Below are 19980 nucleotides of genomic sequence, written 5' to 3'. Positions count from 1 at the left end.
CCTATTATTGACTGCAAGGCTATATACGCTGTCGATTACCAAAGCCAGATTATTTTTGTTAATTGAGTTATCTTTGTAAATTTGTAAATACAAAGTAATTGCATTTTAGGTATGCAATTGTAAAGAATTTCTTCTTTTTGGACTTAAACCAGAATTTAATTTATACTTGAGCTTTCAACCCAACTAAAGCATGAAATAAAAATTCCCGCATTTTGTGGAGACACCACCCACAATGTCATTAGCATTAAAGTGATCAAAGTATCAAAGAGAGCAGAACAGGTGAAACCAACCATTTAATTCCTTAGCAAGCGACTAAAACCACAAAAACAGCGAGCTACAGGAGCAACAATCGATGATGGCCAAAAAAAGGAATTTCAAAATGCGGCGCATAAAGGAGGCTTTATTTCAGCACCTGATGAAATGCCAAAAATTAAAAAAACCCGTTCCCGACATCTAAGTACCCTATATTAAAATTAAAGCTAACCAAGTTGTTGACAACCTAAATGATTCACATAAGCTTTTGAGAATAAACAAATACGGTAACAATCTTAAATACTCTGTTATCAAAATGTGGTTTTTAGGGCTTAAAACATTTGCATCGAGTGGTTTTCAGTATACCCCTTTAAATTAGACATAAGGGGTATAATAAACTGTGGGAAAAGCGGGAAAAAGCGAGTTTCTGCATTTGAGTTTAATTACGAAATAATCCAAAGCGAGTGTGGCAAAGGAAAATCGATGGGATACGGGCTTGGGTGGCAAAAGCAGGAAAAGTGCAAGTGCTGGGAGGATGGGCGGCCCATGTCAGCGCCAATGATCCAGCAGTGGACAGGCCGTTGACGCTGGTAACCCAATTAAACTGTCGCCCGACTGAGCAGACAGCATACTTGCCCGCCTGGATCACCCCCAATTCTCAACTGCATTTCGGCCCTTTGGCCGACCGAACGAGTAGCAACTTTTTGGTCTGCTGTGAACTGGCACTTTGCCCAAATAAACCGCAGAAGCAAAAGCCACGCAAATGCACCGCTTCATGGCCTTCACTCCCGCCAGATTTTCGCCCAATTCGCTTCGCGGGGCTTCAATAGCAATTTGGTTAAACTCCTTTTTAATTTCGACCGCACTTTCGTCTCACCGCACTTGACGGCTTGGACTAAAGCCAGACTCAGAGGTGGCAGTGTGATTCATCGCTGCAGAAAAGAGCTTTAACATCGAAATAGTGAGCTGATATCTTAGTCATTATTAAGTAATTCGGGGCCTCCAGGGCCTCCAAGTTATTTAATGTTTTTACTTAATTTAAGCTCTCTGTTGGCAACTAAACTTGGTTTTAGCTCGCTCGACTAAAAACCAAAACAAAAAAAAACTACTTTCTGTGTTTTGTATACCTAAATGTGCAATTTTTCGTTAATTACTAGGACAATGAGCATTCTGATTATTTTGTTTGAGTACGTGAGGTATTTTTCATGCAACAATAAGTCTAATAAAAGCTATTGTTCACATTTAAGTTAAAAACAATTAAAAAATGTATGTCACTTTGTGTCCACATCGAAATTACATTTAAAGAGTTTACGGGCTTTTGTTTTCCGTAAAAATAAATAAAATCTGAGAAAAAAAACGTACTCAAAAAAATCCAAGATCAAGAATTCTCAGAGTGTTTTTAATTTTATCAGTTTGAGTAAAAATTTAAAGAAAGAAAAAACTTAAATTAATTATTTATTTATTGAGCACATAAGTAATTTTTGGAAGTCTTTACTTTTTTTTAAGTTTTGAACAAACTAAATTTCGGTTCATTTTAATAATGACCTGCTTTTAAATATATAAACTAGTTTGTAGTTCGCTTTCGACTGAAACAAAAAAAAGTACAAAAATCATTTATGGCATTTTATATAAACACAAAAACAAAATAAACACACTTTATTTTTAATTAAATAAAAAAGGTTACCCCTGTTACATTTTAAAAACGTCTTTCAGCTTCTTGCTCACTGCTAGGACCTAAAATTGAATCGAACGTTTGTTTCAGTTAAAGCTTGTGCCCCATCCAACATAATACTTGCAATTCCTCTGGCATGACAATTTTCAGCGCCATAAACGGCGCAAATTTCATTAGCACCAGGCTAGACATCATCTGCCGAACAAAAGAAGCTGAAAGAGAAATCCCTGGGATAAAACCATTTCGTTCAGTCTGTCTGGGCCAAATCAAATTTGGCTAAATGTGCGCAGCATGTCTTGAAAGTCTCGAGAAAAGGAAGGAACTTCGGCCTAAAAAATCCCCTTCAATTTGAAGCTCTTTTAATTGTCTTGTTGCGAGGCGTTTCTCTTATATTTGTAATGTGCAAATATGTGAATATTGTTTTTCTCCTCTTCTGGTATAAACATACATATGCCCAACTTCCTCTGTTGACTCTCAACATTTTGTGTTGACTTTTATCAGCGGCCTTGAGCGAGTTCAAGACACTTCCTCCTTGGTTGCCAGCCTGCTTTTGTTGAACTTCATCAAAGTTGGGCAAACAAATGCATTTCTCTTGTTATTATGCAATTATCCCAGGAAAAAGAGGAAAATTTCTTCCTTTTCGGAGCGTAGCTTTCGTATTTCTTGCCAAAATGTTTACACAATCGAATAGATTCCCTTTGCCTGGGGTTTAGCAAAGCATTTTTTAATTAGTATGAATTACATTTTTTTGTTCTGTTCGATTTGAATCAATGGCTTATAATTGATTTTTGGGGTGCACAAAGAAAAACAAGTAGAATGTCAATAATATTTTGATATAATTAAAACATGGCTCAATGGCAAACATTTTCAATTAAATTGTTAGCATGTTACACCATTTCTTTGGGATTAAGTAAAGTTTACCACTACTTATTACATTTTATTATATTTTTTGTTTATTAATTATTTCAAAATAATAAAGATAAACAATAGCTTTTTCATTAGGCATTAATTTTTCCCATGTTTTTGTTATTTTTTCCAAGCCGAGTGGTAAATATAAAAATTATTAAGTGTAAATAAGATTTTTTCTGAATTGGGTTGTGCATTTGGGAATTTAATTATCAGCTTTTAGTTAAGCCTTGCTTGCATTTATTTTTTTCCTATTTTTATTGGAACTTAATTTGTGGAAAGTGCACAGAAACAACAATTGCCAATTATCAAAATAACAATTATAGCCAAATTGAGTTAAGCGTGAAATTGCAAAAAAATGCAATTTAAATAGTTTCTTTTGCCCCCTCCCCAAAAATGTATCTTTTTTTTTAATAGCCTTATATTCGCCGCAATTTATTTGATGCGATACAAACATCAGAAATTAGAGCCCGCCGGCAAAACATTCGTTTCATCGCGGCTACTGGGTGGAAAATGAGGTGGTGGGTGGCGGAAAAGTGGGTGAGCGAGACAGGGCACGGCATGCTGTTTCCTCCAGGCTCCGAGGAGCATCCTTTGTTTGTAATTAATTTCAATATAGCAAGGCATTACAAGAGAAACTCAGTAAATTTCAAAGTATGCTGCGAAGCCAATAAACTCTGGCGAAGAGGGTTCAGAGGGGCGGCGGGTGGCTCAAACACTCGCAAACACATGGTGTGTAAAATACATTGTGAATATTGCACCCAAGACGCGTGAGATGAAAGAAAATGCTCAAATTTAAACCTGAAACACGTGGAGTTGGAGGCGGAATTTCAGTGGGGCGGGACTAGCGGCGTATTACTTTTGCCCATAAAAGTAGTTAAATTATGTTGACTGAAAAACAGCGCCCTTGCAAGAACGTGTATGTGTGTATGGGTGGGGCGCCGAGGGCGTGGCACTTCTGGGGGGTGGATGGTAGATTTGTATATCAAGGCTGTTGGTACCATCACACACACACACACACGAATACCGATGCGTATTTTTGCGCCAAAGCAGATAGAAGTAACTCTCACGCTACTCGCCATTTTAGCTAAAATATTTGCACGTTCGCAGGGATTGCACGTCCATGGGCGAAAAAGGGGGCCACTGTTTGGTTTGCTGTTCATTTTATTGGAATTCTCGTTCGCATATTGGCTGGGGAATTGTTTCGGTTTCTACCGTTTTCATTCCGATGAGCAGCTTTAGTCTGGCCACCATCACAACCTTTTATTTAACTTGTATTCAAGCATAAAAAGTTTACTTTTTATTTTTCTGTTACTCACTCTTTAACATTAAACAAAATGTATTTGTTTTTTGATTTCAGTTTTTTTTAAATATTTTGCTCAGAATATATTATTATTTTGTTGATTGTTTTGTAGTAGCCAGATTTATTAGATATCAAAATGTGATTGTGAAATCGATGAAAATCAGGGATAATTATAAGGAAACCCCTTAAAAAAGAGACAGATATCTAATGTACACATATGTACATATAATCAAGTTTGTTTGCCAATTGTGAGTTGACTTCCTCCTAGGATAATATATTTCAAAAATTTATGTTCAAAATATACAGATATCAGCAAAATATTAATAAAAAAAGAGGTAAAAATTTGTTTTTTGTGAACTGACTATTAAACACGTTTTTTAAATCTTTAAATGAAATGTATTTGTAATAGAAAACGTTTTTTTTCTAGTACTGATTAATTTGAATTAATTATACATATTAATTTACACATAATAATCAATTTAAAATATATTTACAATATATATAAATAAATTCCTAATCCTTGGATCCGCACACTCTAAAAATCAGAGGACAGAATCCTCAAAAATGATAAGTATTGGGATGCATCTCAAATTGGTTATTATCTAAGTAAGTAGGACATATTTTACAAACTCGACCAAGACAAGACAACTACTCTTTTGCTCTTTTGCTAGCAATTTTCATAAATCTTGATCGTCATTTGATAAGCTTTCTGTCGACTTAAGTTTGATTGAAATATAGCAGCCAATTTCGTATGCTGCTTGAGTTGGTTTCCTGCCTCCTGCTGTTATCCTGCTTCCCGTTTTGGCGACAATTAACAAACAGTCAACTAATGCTCTTAATGAGCTTGCATGCGATTAATTTTCCACTTGAGCTGTTGAATTTCACGCAGCCTCTCGGCCCGATTCCAATTCTGATTCCTTGCCCCATCTCGAGTGCGCTCCATAAATCATATTCCATTGTCGCTGGCAGTTTCACTTCAGAGCGGAGAACGGAGAACAGAAGTCGGGGCTTATCTGGTCGGAGAATTAGGAGGTGGCAATCGCCTCCACCTCCGCCTCGGCCTATGCCTCTGCCTGCATCCCCATCCCCATGCCAATCCCCATCTCCATTACCATCTGCATCTGCGATTCCCGCACTTAATGCCGCTTTCCTGCTCGCCGACTTAGCTCTGCATATCAGAGACTCACGTCAGATGTCACTAATCTAAATTTATGCAAATTGCCAACTGTCTGACTTGGCTCACATGCGATTTCCACTACCGCCACCGGCAGATTTCAAATCCAGATCCGGAGCGGAGTGTAGAGAAGCGAGCTGCAAACTGCAAACAGAAAACTAAAAGAGACTTTGCAACAGTTGTAAAAATGCAGCTAAATTCAAATTTGACATGCAGCGAAGTCCGACTGGGAGTTTAAGTTGATGGCGCAGGCGGAGGTGGATGCATTGCGTTTTCGCGGAGTCTTTTCCCCAGCATTCATTTGGGATGCAGAGCAGCTAGCAGCTAGGAGCTACCAGTTACCAGTTGAATCAGAATCTGCTCGCCTGGCAAGCTCTTATTAAATTAAAACGAAGGCGTTTAAGTGCCGCCCCAAGCCACCAAGCCAAGATCCAGAGACTCAATCTGATATGCAAAACATTTTTGAAATAACTCAGCCGTAAACAGTTTCAGCCGGAGTTTGGCGGCTTCGGAGAAGCGGGGCTCCATGGCCACGGCTCCACGTCTCAGCCAAGCTCAACTCAGAACTTCTCTCAAGCTTAGCCAAATTAATTGAAAAAGTTACACGCATCGCTAGCTCCTCCTCGCCCAGATCTCCTAGTCCTCATCCTTCTGAACAGCGGGCACAGGCAGCACGCCAAAGGAATCGAAAGCATTCCAGACGGCCGAAGGATTCGCATTCGCACTTGATTAGTCGCCCGGTCGAGAATACCGATTGCCACAGCGATTTCTGCATTGTGGTGGCCTGGATTTCGAATTCATTTTAAAAATTTCCTTTGAAAATGAAAGAGAAATAAGTTCCAGTCCAATTGTCATTCAATATTCATGCAGATTGTTTATGGATGTATACCTTAACTTATTCATTATTGCAAGGGAATTAAATTATATTTTGATAAAACTGAATTGACAATAAGCTTAAGACTGGCAATTAAGCTTAAGGCTGATTCTTAGTCTAGCCAACAGTAAGTTTTATATATTTATAACAAATTCCTGACCAAATATGTAACAGAATTAAAAGGTATTGTTAGAGGGCTCAAGGCTGTGTTTTTATTGAAACTAAAAAAGTATAACGAAACGGCTTAAAAGTTATGCCTTTGATATATTTTGCTCATCGGGCAAATGAATTTTCACGTTTCTCACCTTGATACCGTTGTCAAGTGGATAGGTTGCCAAAATGCAACATTACATTAAACTATGTTACGTTTTCTGATTTTATTCTCGTTTGTATATTATTGTGTTAAAAAGGTTTGGAGAATAATTGCTATATCTTCAATTCAATTACAATTTTATGAGCACAGCGCCAGCATTAATCTAGCTATGGAAATTAAAAAACAAGAAGCTAAACAAATTTCCCGGAGGAAGTTATGTTTATTTTATATATATTTGCAATTTTTTAAATGTATGTTTACTCTTTAAAAAATTTTGTTTACTTCTAGCTTTTTGTTAATTAAACTTTAATAATGTTTATCTTAATGTAATCTTTAAGTTTTTACAATATTCAAACGCTAGCAAAGTCATAAAAACCAAAATAGATTTTAGCTATTAAGTATCCGAAGTCTAAAGCTTAGGGCTTACATTATTTCATAAGATCCTGATCTGAAATTTAAATTTTCATTGCTAAATAATAAGGCGGCTTACTGAATGATTGTCCTATTTTGAATACATTTAAATGAAGCTAATAAGCAAGAACGTTTTACCCCGCTAAAAAAAAGGCTCTTGTTGAGTTGGGATTTTGAGAATTCGTTTTTGGGAACAGCCCAGCTTAGTCGCTGCCAGTTGGCAACGTTTTGCGAGCTCGAAGCTCACGGCTTGTAGCTTATAGCTGGCTGTGTGCGCATTGCCTTTCGGTTTCATTATCGTGAAAACGGCACGCGATGCCAGCAGGAACGGGGCCAGAACCAAAAGCGAAATCCAGAGCCAAAGTCGCAGCAGCTCCGCGTTGGCCGCCATTTACAAGTCGGCGCGTTTGTAATCGCTTGCAGCTCCATTGGCCCCCCTTCCCCATTTCCTCGTCCCGCAGCCAACTGCCACTTACGTGCCCATATGCAAAGCGACAAAGTGTGAAATTTCACTGAGCGCTGCCCCCACACACACAAGTCGGGGAGGGGGAGCTGGATGGGGGGAGCAGATGGAATCACACGTGTGTCTGGAGGGAAAGATTCCAGTTGACCAGCTGGCCATGTTGGCTTAAGCACCCAAATACCTGATTCTGACCAAATACTCTTCTCCGGCTAATTAATGCAGACCAGGGGACTGGCCAGCTTAGAGGTTCTGTTGAAAAAAATAAGGTAATTGCGGAGGAAAGAATAAATTGGAATGGCACCACGAAAGGTTTTTCCCAAAAAAAGATAAAAACACGAAGGTGCATAAATAGTTGGATAGGTAAAACTATAAGTTTTCACTTATATTTTGTTTAATGTTTTGTTTTACTAATTAAGCTGTTTAAAAACAGGGTAAGAATTTGCAGCTAAAGTATTAAATTTAAAAGCTCAGTTTTCTCTGGGTATCAACTAAATGTCTATATGTATTAGCTCCGTAATATTTTGTGTGTATAGAAAACTGAATCATTTTCCTCTGAGTGGAAACAAAGTAACTGGATCCTTGGGACTTTTGAAGAGCAGCCATAGAGCTGCGATAAATTCATTTTTAGCGTATCGCTGGCTGCACAGAGAGCTTCCTCTTTTGGCCAGCATTTGTCAGCGCCTGGTGCGCTTGCCCTTATTTTATTTGCACTTGTCTTCGGCTATCCTTCCCCCTTTTACCCATCTAGGATGTAACAATTTCAACCTATAATTTATTCAGCTAAATCCTTTTGCCGCCACGAGCCAAGCACAACGAGCGGAGCAGTGAAAATAAATTAAATGGAAATCATTTGTCTTGCTCAACAAAATATCACGCAAATGGGCGAAAGTGGAGACCGGGTGAATCACAGGAGTGTGCCGGGAAGATGGAACCCAACAAGTGGCAGCTCCGGACGAGATTTGCATAAAGAAATAATATTCATTGTGCGAAACTGAAGGAACTCGAAGAGGGACTGTGCAAAAGGGATTTGAACATGTCAAAATTGTCCTTGACGGACGCTAAAGTGGATAAGATGATTTCGTTTTATTCCCAGAGCGTTCGCCCAGTTAAAGTTCTTTATTTTCGTCCAGATCCATTACTTTGTTTAAAGACGCCTGCAAGTATGCAACAATTTCATTGGTTTCTTTGCCTGGCCGGTCAGCTGTGCGGTAAAGCCTTTGGGGCTTATCACAACTTAACTACGTATCCGCTCCATGGCAATTTTCGTGTGCCACGCCCACTGCGCCCCCGGCAGCAGCTCCACATAAACAAGCGGTCGAAACTATCTGAAAATCTCAGTCGGGCCAGAAAGGGGCGATTAACAAGATTAAAAGCGCCATTAAATGCTTTGATTCGGTACAGGCTAAGACCACGCAACCGCAGATACGCAAATGTGGCCGAGGACGTGTGTGCGGATGTGCAGATACAAAGATACTGAGATTCTTTGGCCAGGAGGTGGAGTCCAGACGGCGCACCCAATAATTTATCCCCGATTCCGAATCCGAATCCAAGCCCGAGACCGCCCCCCAAAGTCAGTCTGTTTCTTGCTTAAAGGAACACATGTTTGCGGCTGCAGCCACAGCTGCCTGTCGAATGTGCTCCTCGGATACGGATACACGAACTTTGCCTGGAATGCCATCTGTTCCTTGGTCAGGACGTAAATTACGCAAAATTTGCTGTTAAGTAGTTTAGCGCCAGCGGCAGATACAGATACAGATTTGTATCCCGAAATCCCCCAGTGCGTGTGCGTGTCCGCCGGATTGATTTAGGTTGCGGGTTAAGCTCAACACTTGATCTCAACTCGCTTTAGAACTAAATTATATATTCGGGGCAAAACCTGTTTGGGTTCTGGTGGGACTAACAAAAAGTTGCAGTTTAGTTAGTGCCAAAAATTCGAGAGATGTTGCTCTTGATGTCGTGCTTTTAACTTTTTAATCAGAAATTAAATTGAAACAATACAGAAAAGAGACACATACATTTGCCACATTCTAATTATTAATACACAAATGTTGGCGATTTTTGCAGTTTTAATATGCTTATGTTTAGTAATTCGCAAATGAGATGTGTTAAAAGTTAGGAGGTGAGCCATATTTGGAATTGAAATTAAATCCAATTGTAGATGCAAACAAAACACTGCGTTTCAAAAGTTTAAGGTTATTGGGAAAATATCTGCTGTTTCGATATTTAATTTTTAATTTTAAAAATAAATTGAAAAAATAATTAAAGCAGAGAACCAGTTAAATGCAGCAATGGATAATTCCGACTACCCTTAATTACAATTTCGTCACTGACTGTTTCTAGCAACATTTTAAAGTGAAATTTATTGCTTTTTCCCAGCCGTTTGGCCGGAATTTAGTAATAAATGAAATTAAACAATAGAGTGCAGGCAACAATCGCTAAATTGCATTACAGTCGCCGGCAAAAGAGCAGTGGCATAAATGAGCAAAAATAATTTAATGGCGAATTGCAGCAACTAATTTAAATTGAAATTAAAATTGATTGTTTTTTAAACGCGGCACGTAGGCAACCCCAGTGTGGCGGAAATCGGTGGGCGGCGGGTTAAGTGCGTGTCAAAGCGAAACAGAGCGGTCTACAGCTGCCACGTCATTTGCAACAATGCCGGGAAAACAAACAATAGGCGATGCGAAAAGAGCGGAACGCTCAGAATGTTCAACAAGCAAACAATTTCGTTAACAAATGCTCGAAATTGCAACGGCCGCAACAAAAACGGCAGCAACGTTGAAAACAAAGGCAAAACAAAAATTGAAATTGGCCAGCTATGGAAATACCGTTGATCGGACAAAATTCATTTACAACAAACGAACAAAAGCGACCATAAAAATGCCCTAATGTTTCGATGATCAAATATAATATTAAACTCAACCTCTTAAATTGCTAAACATTTGGAAGTAAAATGGAAAGAATTTGCTTTTGGCCACTGTCAAATCGGATTAAAGTGATACATTTTTTGTTGTCTGCCGAGTGATAAATAGCTGTCCATTCATAGTTTTAATGATTTTTGACCACCGCATTAAAACTAAACTTTGACCAAAGGAATCTTCCATTATATTATTAAAAAGGGAAATATTTGTTATAATCCATATGTAAGTATTCAATTTTTGCGTTTATATGCGTGAGTTAAATGTCTGTTTAGCTTGTCATTTGCCTTTCTGAATTGATTACTTCCGGTAGATTATTGTACCCATTCCTCGCACAATAAGAGGGCATATTATATTTGAGTCGTTTTTGGTACTAAAAAAAATATACATTTAATGTAATAAAAATATATATAAATTAACGCACATCAAAGAATGAAGTGCGAAATACCGTTAAGCTAAGTAAATTTTGTCTAAGCTTAAAAAGTGGACCCTAATATGTAGACCAACAATTCAGAAACACTTTGTGGCGCCCTCGCTTTTAAAAGTAGATGAATGTTTTTGGTCTTAATAAGTCTAGCGACGTATATTAAATCTAGATAGCGCGGTAAGGTTAATAAAACATATTTTTTAAACATTTATTTAAAATTCGTTTATAATATATTCATGGGGTTAATATATTGAGAGGCTAAAAGAGTTAAGCAACGGGTATTTTGTAGTCGGGAAACTAGACTAAAGCGGTCGTTCTTGCTATTTATGAAGAGAAAAGTGGGGCGGAAAGAAAAATAAAGCACAATAACTTAAATTAAAACATTTAAGATAGTTTAGTGTGAGCATTTCCGCTTTTAATTATCTGCTAACCTTCAATGTTTGAGATCTGTCTGGGGTGCAAAACAAATCTCTTTCAACCGAAAGTCAATTCGAATTCGGTTTAAATTTAGCTGCACTTAAAAAAAAAACTGAAATTTTAGTTTTAGTAGTCAGTATTAAAGCATAATATTCATTCATCACTAAATAATATAACCCCTATACTTTTTTGTTTCTTTTCTATATCGAAGAGTCTTAAATAGACAACAGGCATTATGCCATATAAGTTTTATTTTAATACCTTCGTGGTATTAAATTACTATTTATCTTATTCAGAAATATATTTAACCCAATAGTTTAAAATTCATGTAACCATAGTATAGTTTCTATGTAAATTTTTTTTTTTTGTGTGGAACACTGGAGTTAAAATATCTCTGCGATAACACGTAAACCTCATAACTCTAACCGATTCCGTAAAGAAAGATTTAATTTCACTTTCGTCGAAGAAACTGGAATCCCCCAAGCATCTTATTCGCCTGGAGCCACCCTTGACTCTGAAATCTTGTATAAAAGGCCGAACAGTGTGGCAATAATATCAGTACTCAAGCAACCATCGTGTATTCAATTGCTTCGCTTTCAACGAGTGAGCATCGCATAATGCCTCTGATTTAAACGAAAATTCAAGTGCTAAATTAGCAGCATGCTTTAACTAACTTATTTTCTATTGGCAATCTTCGTCGACTTAAAAAAAACATTACAATATAGTTGCAAACTCGATCATACATACAAAATTTGGATATACATCCTTTGAACTCGACTCACGGCAGAACAATGAAGCGTAAGATTTGTAAAACAAAACATTTTTCATATAATTATGTTTTTTTTTGTTTTTATTTCTTTCGCAGTACTCGCTTGTGTGAGCTTTTTGGCCATATTCGCATCCGCATATGCTTTACCTCCATTTCTGACGGTGCTTTATGCAAACATAGTTCCATCTGGCTGGAGCCCTATATTCTTGGGACATAAAATAGCTCTGGCCTTAACTCCCTGCGATCCCAAAAACCATCCATCTTCTTTTAACTATCAATCTGATTCCGAATGCTTAAAAAGGTGTTCCGGTCATTGCCTAAGTTGCAACGGAACGTGCATTTTTGGAAGCCAATGTGTATGCGCAGCATCGATATATTGCGTGTATGATCCCAATAATCCTTTGACACAATCATGTCAACCTATTGAGAATTTTACCAAACCCGATTGGAAATTCATACAGACCGATTGATAATGGCCAGCTTTGTTGATAACACCAGTGTTAAATTGTTCGTTGAATTGAGTAATTAAACATTTTAAGGAACACTATTAATTGGTGCAAACATATGCAATAGGCCTTTATGCCATAAAAAATGTATCTTCTAAAATTTACATTTATTTTTAGTGTATGGACAGATAAGTGTATCTTATACTAATGACTTTCTCATAGTCCGTCAATCCAAAAGCTCTTTATTAAGGACGGTAGAGCACATTCACAAAGGTTTGTTTAAAATTTGGTTTTCAATTATCGAGCGTTAGATAGCAATGAAAAAACAGTAAATTTAAAAAAAAAACATTTCTGATTTCATAAATTTGTTGTTAAGCTTCCTATAAGTCATTTTAAACTCGACTAATTTTGGATGAGAAACTGAGAAATTTTGAATCTTTTGTGTATATCTATTAAAAAATAATATACTGCTTGCTATTTTATATCACTTCCCTTTTTTGAAAAATATTTAAAATATTAAATAATTGAACACATAGACAAAACCCCAAAAGACTTTGTACCTTGAGAATGCGTAAAAATAAAAATAGATTATTAACAGACTATCAAACTGAGCATGCAAAAAAATAGAGAAGAACATTGTTATAACATACCTTATAGGGTCGAAAATGACTCACTCACTGCGTAACTTTCTTCTGATCAAAATCAGAGTACCCTTTGCAAGGGTATAAAAACTTCAGGCCTTCGATGCCAACTTGATCATTAAATTTCCTCAGTCATCGATGGTGCATTTCGAGGCATATGAAAATACAGGCGACTGAACTAAGCCCATTTTCGCATTTTCAACAGCGCGTGCCGTCACACACTCTTTTGCTATCTCTCTCCTGCCCCTGCCCCTTCCCCGTCTCTGTCTCACCCACACACACCCGCCGAATCACCCACACTTTGGCATCCACTCAATTATATTGCGTGCCTGTTGACGCTTTTGTTTGTTGTTTCAGCCATTGTGGGGGGAAGGGGTTTTTTTTTATGTTTTGTGGGAGGTGGGTTGAAGGCCTCTCGCACTGTATTTTTAGGAAATTGTTGCTAATTTTTTGCGCATAGCCAAATTGAATTTTGCAGCTGCCCAACGTTGTATGGCTTTCGCGATAGCCGCACGTGCAGTTGACCAAGTGGAGCCCCGCACACACACGGAACACACTGAACACGCCGAACACACAGCTACACCCACAAAAGCACTTTCGGCACCGCCAGCACCACCCAAAGGAAAAGCCCCCGACCAGTGGAGAACCCCTCACCTCCCCACACCAAGTTAGCCCATGCATAATTGCCGCCATCATCATCGCGGGCACTAATATGGCTTGGCTCTACTGGCTGGCCGGCTTTTCCTTTTATTTCACCCCGGCCACATGGATGCTGCCCAATTAACCGACTTGATGTTGGCTTTTTATTTCTGTGTTTAGCGGCTAATTTGGGTAAATGTTGTCAGTGCAGTAAGCACTCATTTTATTTTATTCGTGGCTAATTGCCGGCCCAGTCCAGCGAAACGTGCCTGCTGCGGAACACAACAAAGCCATCAGAGACTTATCGATGAGACGGGGCAGTCGGACCTCAATAAGTCCAATGCAGCTGGAAAATATGTGTAAATATTTGCTCATCAAATATAATAAAGCATGTCTTTCTATCTCAATTGTCAGTCATTTGTAAAGGAGCATTAATATGTTCTAAGTGAACATTATTCCCAAAGATTTACTTAATTTTTGTACAATTTGAAGGTCTAATTAAAAATAATTTTTTCTTTCAAAACTACATTTTTAGTTCTTTACTTTTTTTACTATATAATCAAACCTATATTAATTAAATTGTTTTTATCAAAAGTTAAAATAGTATATCAGGACGACTGTTTTATCATATATCGTTTTTTTCCTATTAAAATACGTTTAATAAAACCATTTTAATTAAGAACAAACAAGTTGGTTATCGACATCCCCACAAATCTCTGTTACCTGCCAGAAAATAATTATATCAGATGCTAACTATGTGGCTGCAAGTTTGACTGTATCACTGCATCGATCCATCAATTTTCTAACTACGAAAAAGCTTTTTAAAGTCACAACCTTTCTGGGGGGTGGTGCCAAGTGGAAAAGTTCGTCCGCTGTTTGGTTTTTTAGCCATGTATTTTTTCCTAACGGCAACTTCCGTGCCATCAATAGTTTTTTAATAATTAAAATTGCGCCAAAGCAATTAATTTTAAATTTTAAAAAGGTTACCCCGTCCCCCACACACACACACACTCACAAACATTCCCAAAGTGGCCGGCAGGGGGCGCTGCTGGAGCAATCAGCTTCATTGCGGTTAGAAAATATGAGACATGGAGGAGAATGTCTGGCAAATGTCACTTGAAAAATTTAAAAGCTCCGCAGACCCTGCAGCGCATAGGGGCTAGGAGAGGGGCAGGGAGAAGGGAAGGGGAAGAGGAAGGGTTTCGGGGGTTCCAAGGTAGGTATGATTGTGGGCGGTCGCGCAATGGGGCGTATGCTCGATGTTGGCAAAGGCGAAACTTAATTAATTTGAGTAACTTGGCAGCCGTCCGATCTGGATGCCCATGCCCCCGTCCAGGGAACCACTCTCCACCCACCCGTGGGCGTCTTTGTGGAACTTTGGGTGTGGCATGAATTCTTAATAACTGCTGGGACGGGGGGGCGGTGGGCGTGGTTGTCGCAGAAGTACAAAAAATGCAGGCGAGCACAGGGAAAATGCCGCTCCTCATTTTAATAAAAGGGTTGGAGACAGAAAGAAATTACGGAAACTGACTATGTCAACATAATTAACTTTAAAGTGGGAAAGGGGAAGCGAGAGGGGGTTGCGGAATAGAATGGTGAGAAAAGCCGGGCAACCAAAATTCACCCTGCACATATGGATTCACTTCGTTTCAGTTGCCAAAAAGCGCGCCTGCAAAAAAGTGAGCCATAAAAGGATGATGGACACAGCACCCACTCTTCAGCGAATCTGGCAAATGGCGTCGAGTGTTTCCCATAATTAATTTTAATGTGTTTTTTAGCGCCTTTCCAGTCAAGCTGAGCTCAACTGAGTTACAGAGGCCATTTGGCGCGTTCTTCTAATTGCCCAACTTTGGCAAAAACAGAATGTGAAATCAGCGCGGAAAAACTTACAGCTCTAATGGTGATTTCTTTTTGCCATTTTTGGCCCTACTTCATCTGGCACAGGTGAGTGCATCCATTAGGTATTCATATATCTAAGTAAGAACAGAGGTTTTATGTATCTCTTTCCTCAATAAAAGTTATACAATAATATATTAACTTTACAATACGTATTCGGCTTCCTAAGTTGTGCCAAGTCTTGTCTATTCATTCACGCAACCTTAAGTCAATCTAAACATTATCTTTTTAAAGCCCAACATTTTTGCCTCTCACTTTAATTTACCTGTTTGCCAAACTTTTTGATTGTCCAATTTGCAGCAGGAACAAGCTTACGTTCTCAAGAAAATACCAGAAATATAAAGGTATAAAGCTATGTAGCTGAGAAGAGCTCTTAATTTGAACATTTTGACCACCGATGGGGCCACATGTGTCTGGCTTCTTGGCCAATTCTTCTACTGGTCTGCACCTCTCTATCTGCAGCTAATGTGCAATAAAATAAATGGAGATACTGACAGGAGAAAACCAGGAAGAATTGTTGCAGGAGTTTCTGCAAACGCTGACGACGATGACTTTTAAATTGTTTTGTTGAGGTGCCCGTGATGGTCAGATAGTTAAACAAGTGCAAAATTAATGAACTCGAAAGTCAATTTTACAACATTTAAAGCATTTATTTGAGGCTGTCTGGTTGGTGCTTAATTGTCGTATTGTTTTAGATTTAACTAAAAGGTATCATCTTTATTTCAGTTAATTTTACGTTTTGAAATATAATACAATATAATATTATATAAAAATATAATATTGGAGAGTTGGGTAATCTATTCATATTTCTTTAAAATTTTTGTTTTGAATGAATTTGTTGAAATATTTACCATTGCGCTCTTTCCTTTTATTTCTGAACGTTAAAGTTTGGATCAGTATTTTTTTTTTTTAATATTCTTTGTGACCTGGATTTGTTATTATGGTGTGTTTTGTGCTGGCTCAAGGGTATTTATAGTGGATCAGTTTGGATCAGTTTTTTTTGCAAATAATCCGAAATGTAATAAAAAGAATATAACTATAGTTGTATATTTTTTTTCTCGAAAAAATATTATTTTGTAATTTTGATATTAGAAATGTTTTATGTTGAAGATGCGATCGCCACTACCTTTTTAAACTTTTTAAGAAAACGCGTCTTCCTTTTTACTCTTCGATTAACGTGCATAACAAAAAACTTTATTTAATAAATACATTAAGGGTTTTACAAATTTGTGTTAAAGTAAGTTACACTGTTCAGAAAACTCTACCAAACATTGCTGTTTTTATTTTTGAATATTTAATGGAGTTGTTTCCACTTGTGAGTAGGAAATCTAGCACTCCCTATGCACAGGTGCCTTAAATGCCATTTCTGTTTCCAATCTAGCCGTGGATACTCCCTGCCCAGGACTTTGTGCCACGTCACCGAATGGCGTTAAATTTCTACCCTAAGTAGCTCACCGTCCAGCCTCAATATGGCTCGCTGACATGTTCAGCATGTTGGCCAGCTCGTCCCAGTCCAGAAAATGCTCATAAAATGTCGCCCGGCAAACGGACCCTAAGCCCCTGTCAGCTGGAGCAAAATGCGGGGGGGATTAAATAGGGACGGAAAGTGTCCCGGTTGCAGCATCATCGTCCTGACCTCGGGCCATCTGAAGCTCCGAAGTGAAGCAATTTAGGTGCTGTGCCCGTGTGCGTTGGAAAGTTAATGCTCTGTCGCAGATTAAAACCAAAACATGCGAACGGAACCACGGGCTCAGGTGATAACCGGTGAGAGGATAGGTTTTCCGGGCCCGGAAAAGCTGCGTTGCTGTGTCATATTAGCACAACAGATTTTTCAGAATGCCGCCATCCTTCGGTTCAGGATGCCAGAGTTGTGACTGGAAAAGTCGGGATTTCGTGATAGTTTCGCTCAATTCGAAAACTTTATCCTTGGCCATCCGAACATCCCTTTGATATATATAGAAAAACACAATTAATTATTTTGACCTGCGGCATTTTCAATTACCCAGGCTGTTTACAAATAGAACTTGAGCAGGGGACCAATATTCAAACAGAAACAAAACAAAACAAAATCGATTTCATCGCCAGTCGTTTTTTCAATTAAATTCAGTATTTCACTCAGCACTCATCAGACAGCTCCAGCAGCTTCTTCTATTAGCTTTTCCCCCAGAAGCATTTGGCCTCCAACTCCAGCCCGGAAACGGTTATTGAAATTGTTTCGAACATTTTACGCCTTCATTTTAGGAAATCGGTGGGTGGTGGCTCACAGTGGGTTTTGGGAAGGGGAGGTCATTCGATTCTATTGCCGGGGGCAAAAGACTATTTTTTTTTGTTCGTATTTTATTGGCATCTCAGCTTTGTCACGTGTCAATATGCAGAGATGGGTATGCCAAAGGACTCGCAGTAACAGCAGGAGGGAGTGAGTGGGAAACGGCACCGCCGGCAGCTCATTTAAATTTTAATTTGTTCGGCAGTCGAGTCTAGGTCTGTGGATACCCCGTACTCGGCCCCAGCCCCCCAACTATATCCTCCATATCTGTTTCTCGACAGGACAAACTTTTGGGCATTGACAGTTGCGTTGCGCAAAAGTTTCTGAGGAATTCGCATTATATTTCAAAAGCTTTTCCGGTTGACTTTTCGGCCGGGGTCATGAATTCGTTTCAGTTGAGCTTTGATTGAATAACTGAATGATTTTCATCAGTCGAACTGCAGTAGATGAAGAAAGTTTATCATAATTAACCAAAATACTGACGTTGGAAGATTAAATGATTGTTTTGTAAGCACTGAGATCCATATCATAGAATACTTTTAAATTCCATCCATTTTTGTATCCTATCTTACCTTTTACGATCCACCTTTAGTAATCTGTCCACTGAAAATTGTATTTTCATTATTTTAACTACATCATTTTTACAGTCGTCAATGCCATAAATCGAATATGGAATCCAAAGAAGAATGGTCCACTGATCCAGGAACCAAACCGAGGGCAGAGATTTCATTAGGATAACGAGCAAAACCATTCATATTTATTGCCTGGCACACATTTCTCGCTGTTATTTTCCACTACGCAGAAAACAGAATAATAAAACATCTTTAATCGATTTATAAATTGTTGAACATGTCCAGAACCTCAATATATTGATGCATTGTCTGCATTGACTGATGCCCAACACGGGCAAACAATGAACCAATTTCATTTAAATCGCATAAATTCAAATAAATAACCGGCAAACTGAAATGGAGAGTGGCGGAGGGGGTGGGGGAGGGAGAGGGTGAGATGAATAAAGGCGGGTTTCCAGATTGTGGAGACAAAGATTTAATAAACTGACACAAAAACACGCCGAGCAAACATAAAAATCAATAAACAATAAAGTTGATTTATGCGTCAAAGTGTCAATTGGCAGTAGCAGCATCGCCTCCCCCTCCCCCTCCATTTTCCCCTATTTGGTCCCCGATTTTCCCCCAGTTTTACGCCCTCTTTCCTCTTTGTTCTTATTGATGGTAGCGGGCATCCATGGCGTATGCGTAATTGCATTTGACAGTGCAACCGGTCAGAACTGAAGCCTGGCAGTCGGTCTCAAACGCATTTAAGTGCTTCATTCGATATTCCAATGATGCAGCCACGCCCTCTGCCCCACTACCGCCCCCTTTGCATTTGCCATTTTTATTTCGAAATATTTTTCGCCATTGAATGAATGATTGAGAAATATGCTTTTGATTTTATTCCCATTGACCGGCAACAGTTGCTGATCGTGTTGCACTTATTGTTGCAGTTCCAGCTTTGACATCCACAGGGAAATGGCGGGGGAAAGCGGGGAAAGTCGCGGAAAAGGAGAAGGGAAAGCGGAGTCCACAATTCAACTGTCAACCAAATCAATTTTGTGGCTTCAGCCATTTATCTTTGTTAGCGCTCAATTGACGCAGCCGCTGCCACAGATACAGATACAGATACAGATACTGATTCTCATTCCGCTTCTGGATCTGTTAGCTACTGACATTTGGGGCATAGCAACTAATTGAGGCAGCTGATTGGAATTTAATTGGGTTTTGCAGCTTTTGTTTGGCTGCACAGTTGCATTTCGGCAATGGTATGGTACGGTATAAATTGTTGATGCGATATTATGCAAATGAGTTGGACAAACATCGCGTTCAATTGGGTGTAAATTGATGAAGGGCTAGAAATATAATCGGCTTGATAAAAATCGATGGCGGCTTTTGCCACATTTGCATGGGATAGGTTGCAATTTCCTTTTCCAAAAAATGAGGCTTTGCTCTGATGAAATTAGAGGTTTATAATGGTCGTGTACGACTGACACAATTGCATTACAAATGTAACAGTTTGAGTTTTGCCTTTCTCTCTTATGGCCACAATGTTTTTCATTCTTTTTTCATAGAAAATAATAAATTAAGCTTAATAATCATCAAAGTCAAATTTAATTTAGTTTAAGATTTATAGGTTTTA

General features: G+C 38.6%; 1 protein-coding gene across 1 annotated transcript; it reads left to right on the top strand.

Annotated features, from left to right (window-relative positions):
• Positions 1-11699: 11699 nt before the first annotated feature.
• Positions 11700-12415, top strand: LOC128255372 (uncharacterized). Its single transcript, XM_052984930.1, has 2 exons — positions 11700-11928; positions 11996-12415. The coding sequence occupies exons 1-2, from the start codon at positions 11922-11924 to the stop codon at positions 12367-12369; spliced, it is 381 nt and encodes a 126-aa protein (XP_052840890.1). The 5' UTR covers positions 11700-11921; the 3' UTR covers positions 12370-12415.
• The last annotated feature ends 7565 nt before the right edge of the window (positions 12416-19980 follow it).

This window comes from Drosophila gunungcola, assembly GCF_025200985.1.
Source record: "Drosophila gunungcola strain Sukarami chromosome 2R unlocalized genomic scaffold, Dgunungcola_SK_2 000011F, whole genome shotgun sequence".
NCBI classification, from domain to species: Eukaryota; Metazoa; Arthropoda; class Insecta; order Diptera; family Drosophilidae; genus Drosophila; species Drosophila gunungcola.
This window is presented reverse-complemented; position numbering and strand designations above follow the sequence as displayed.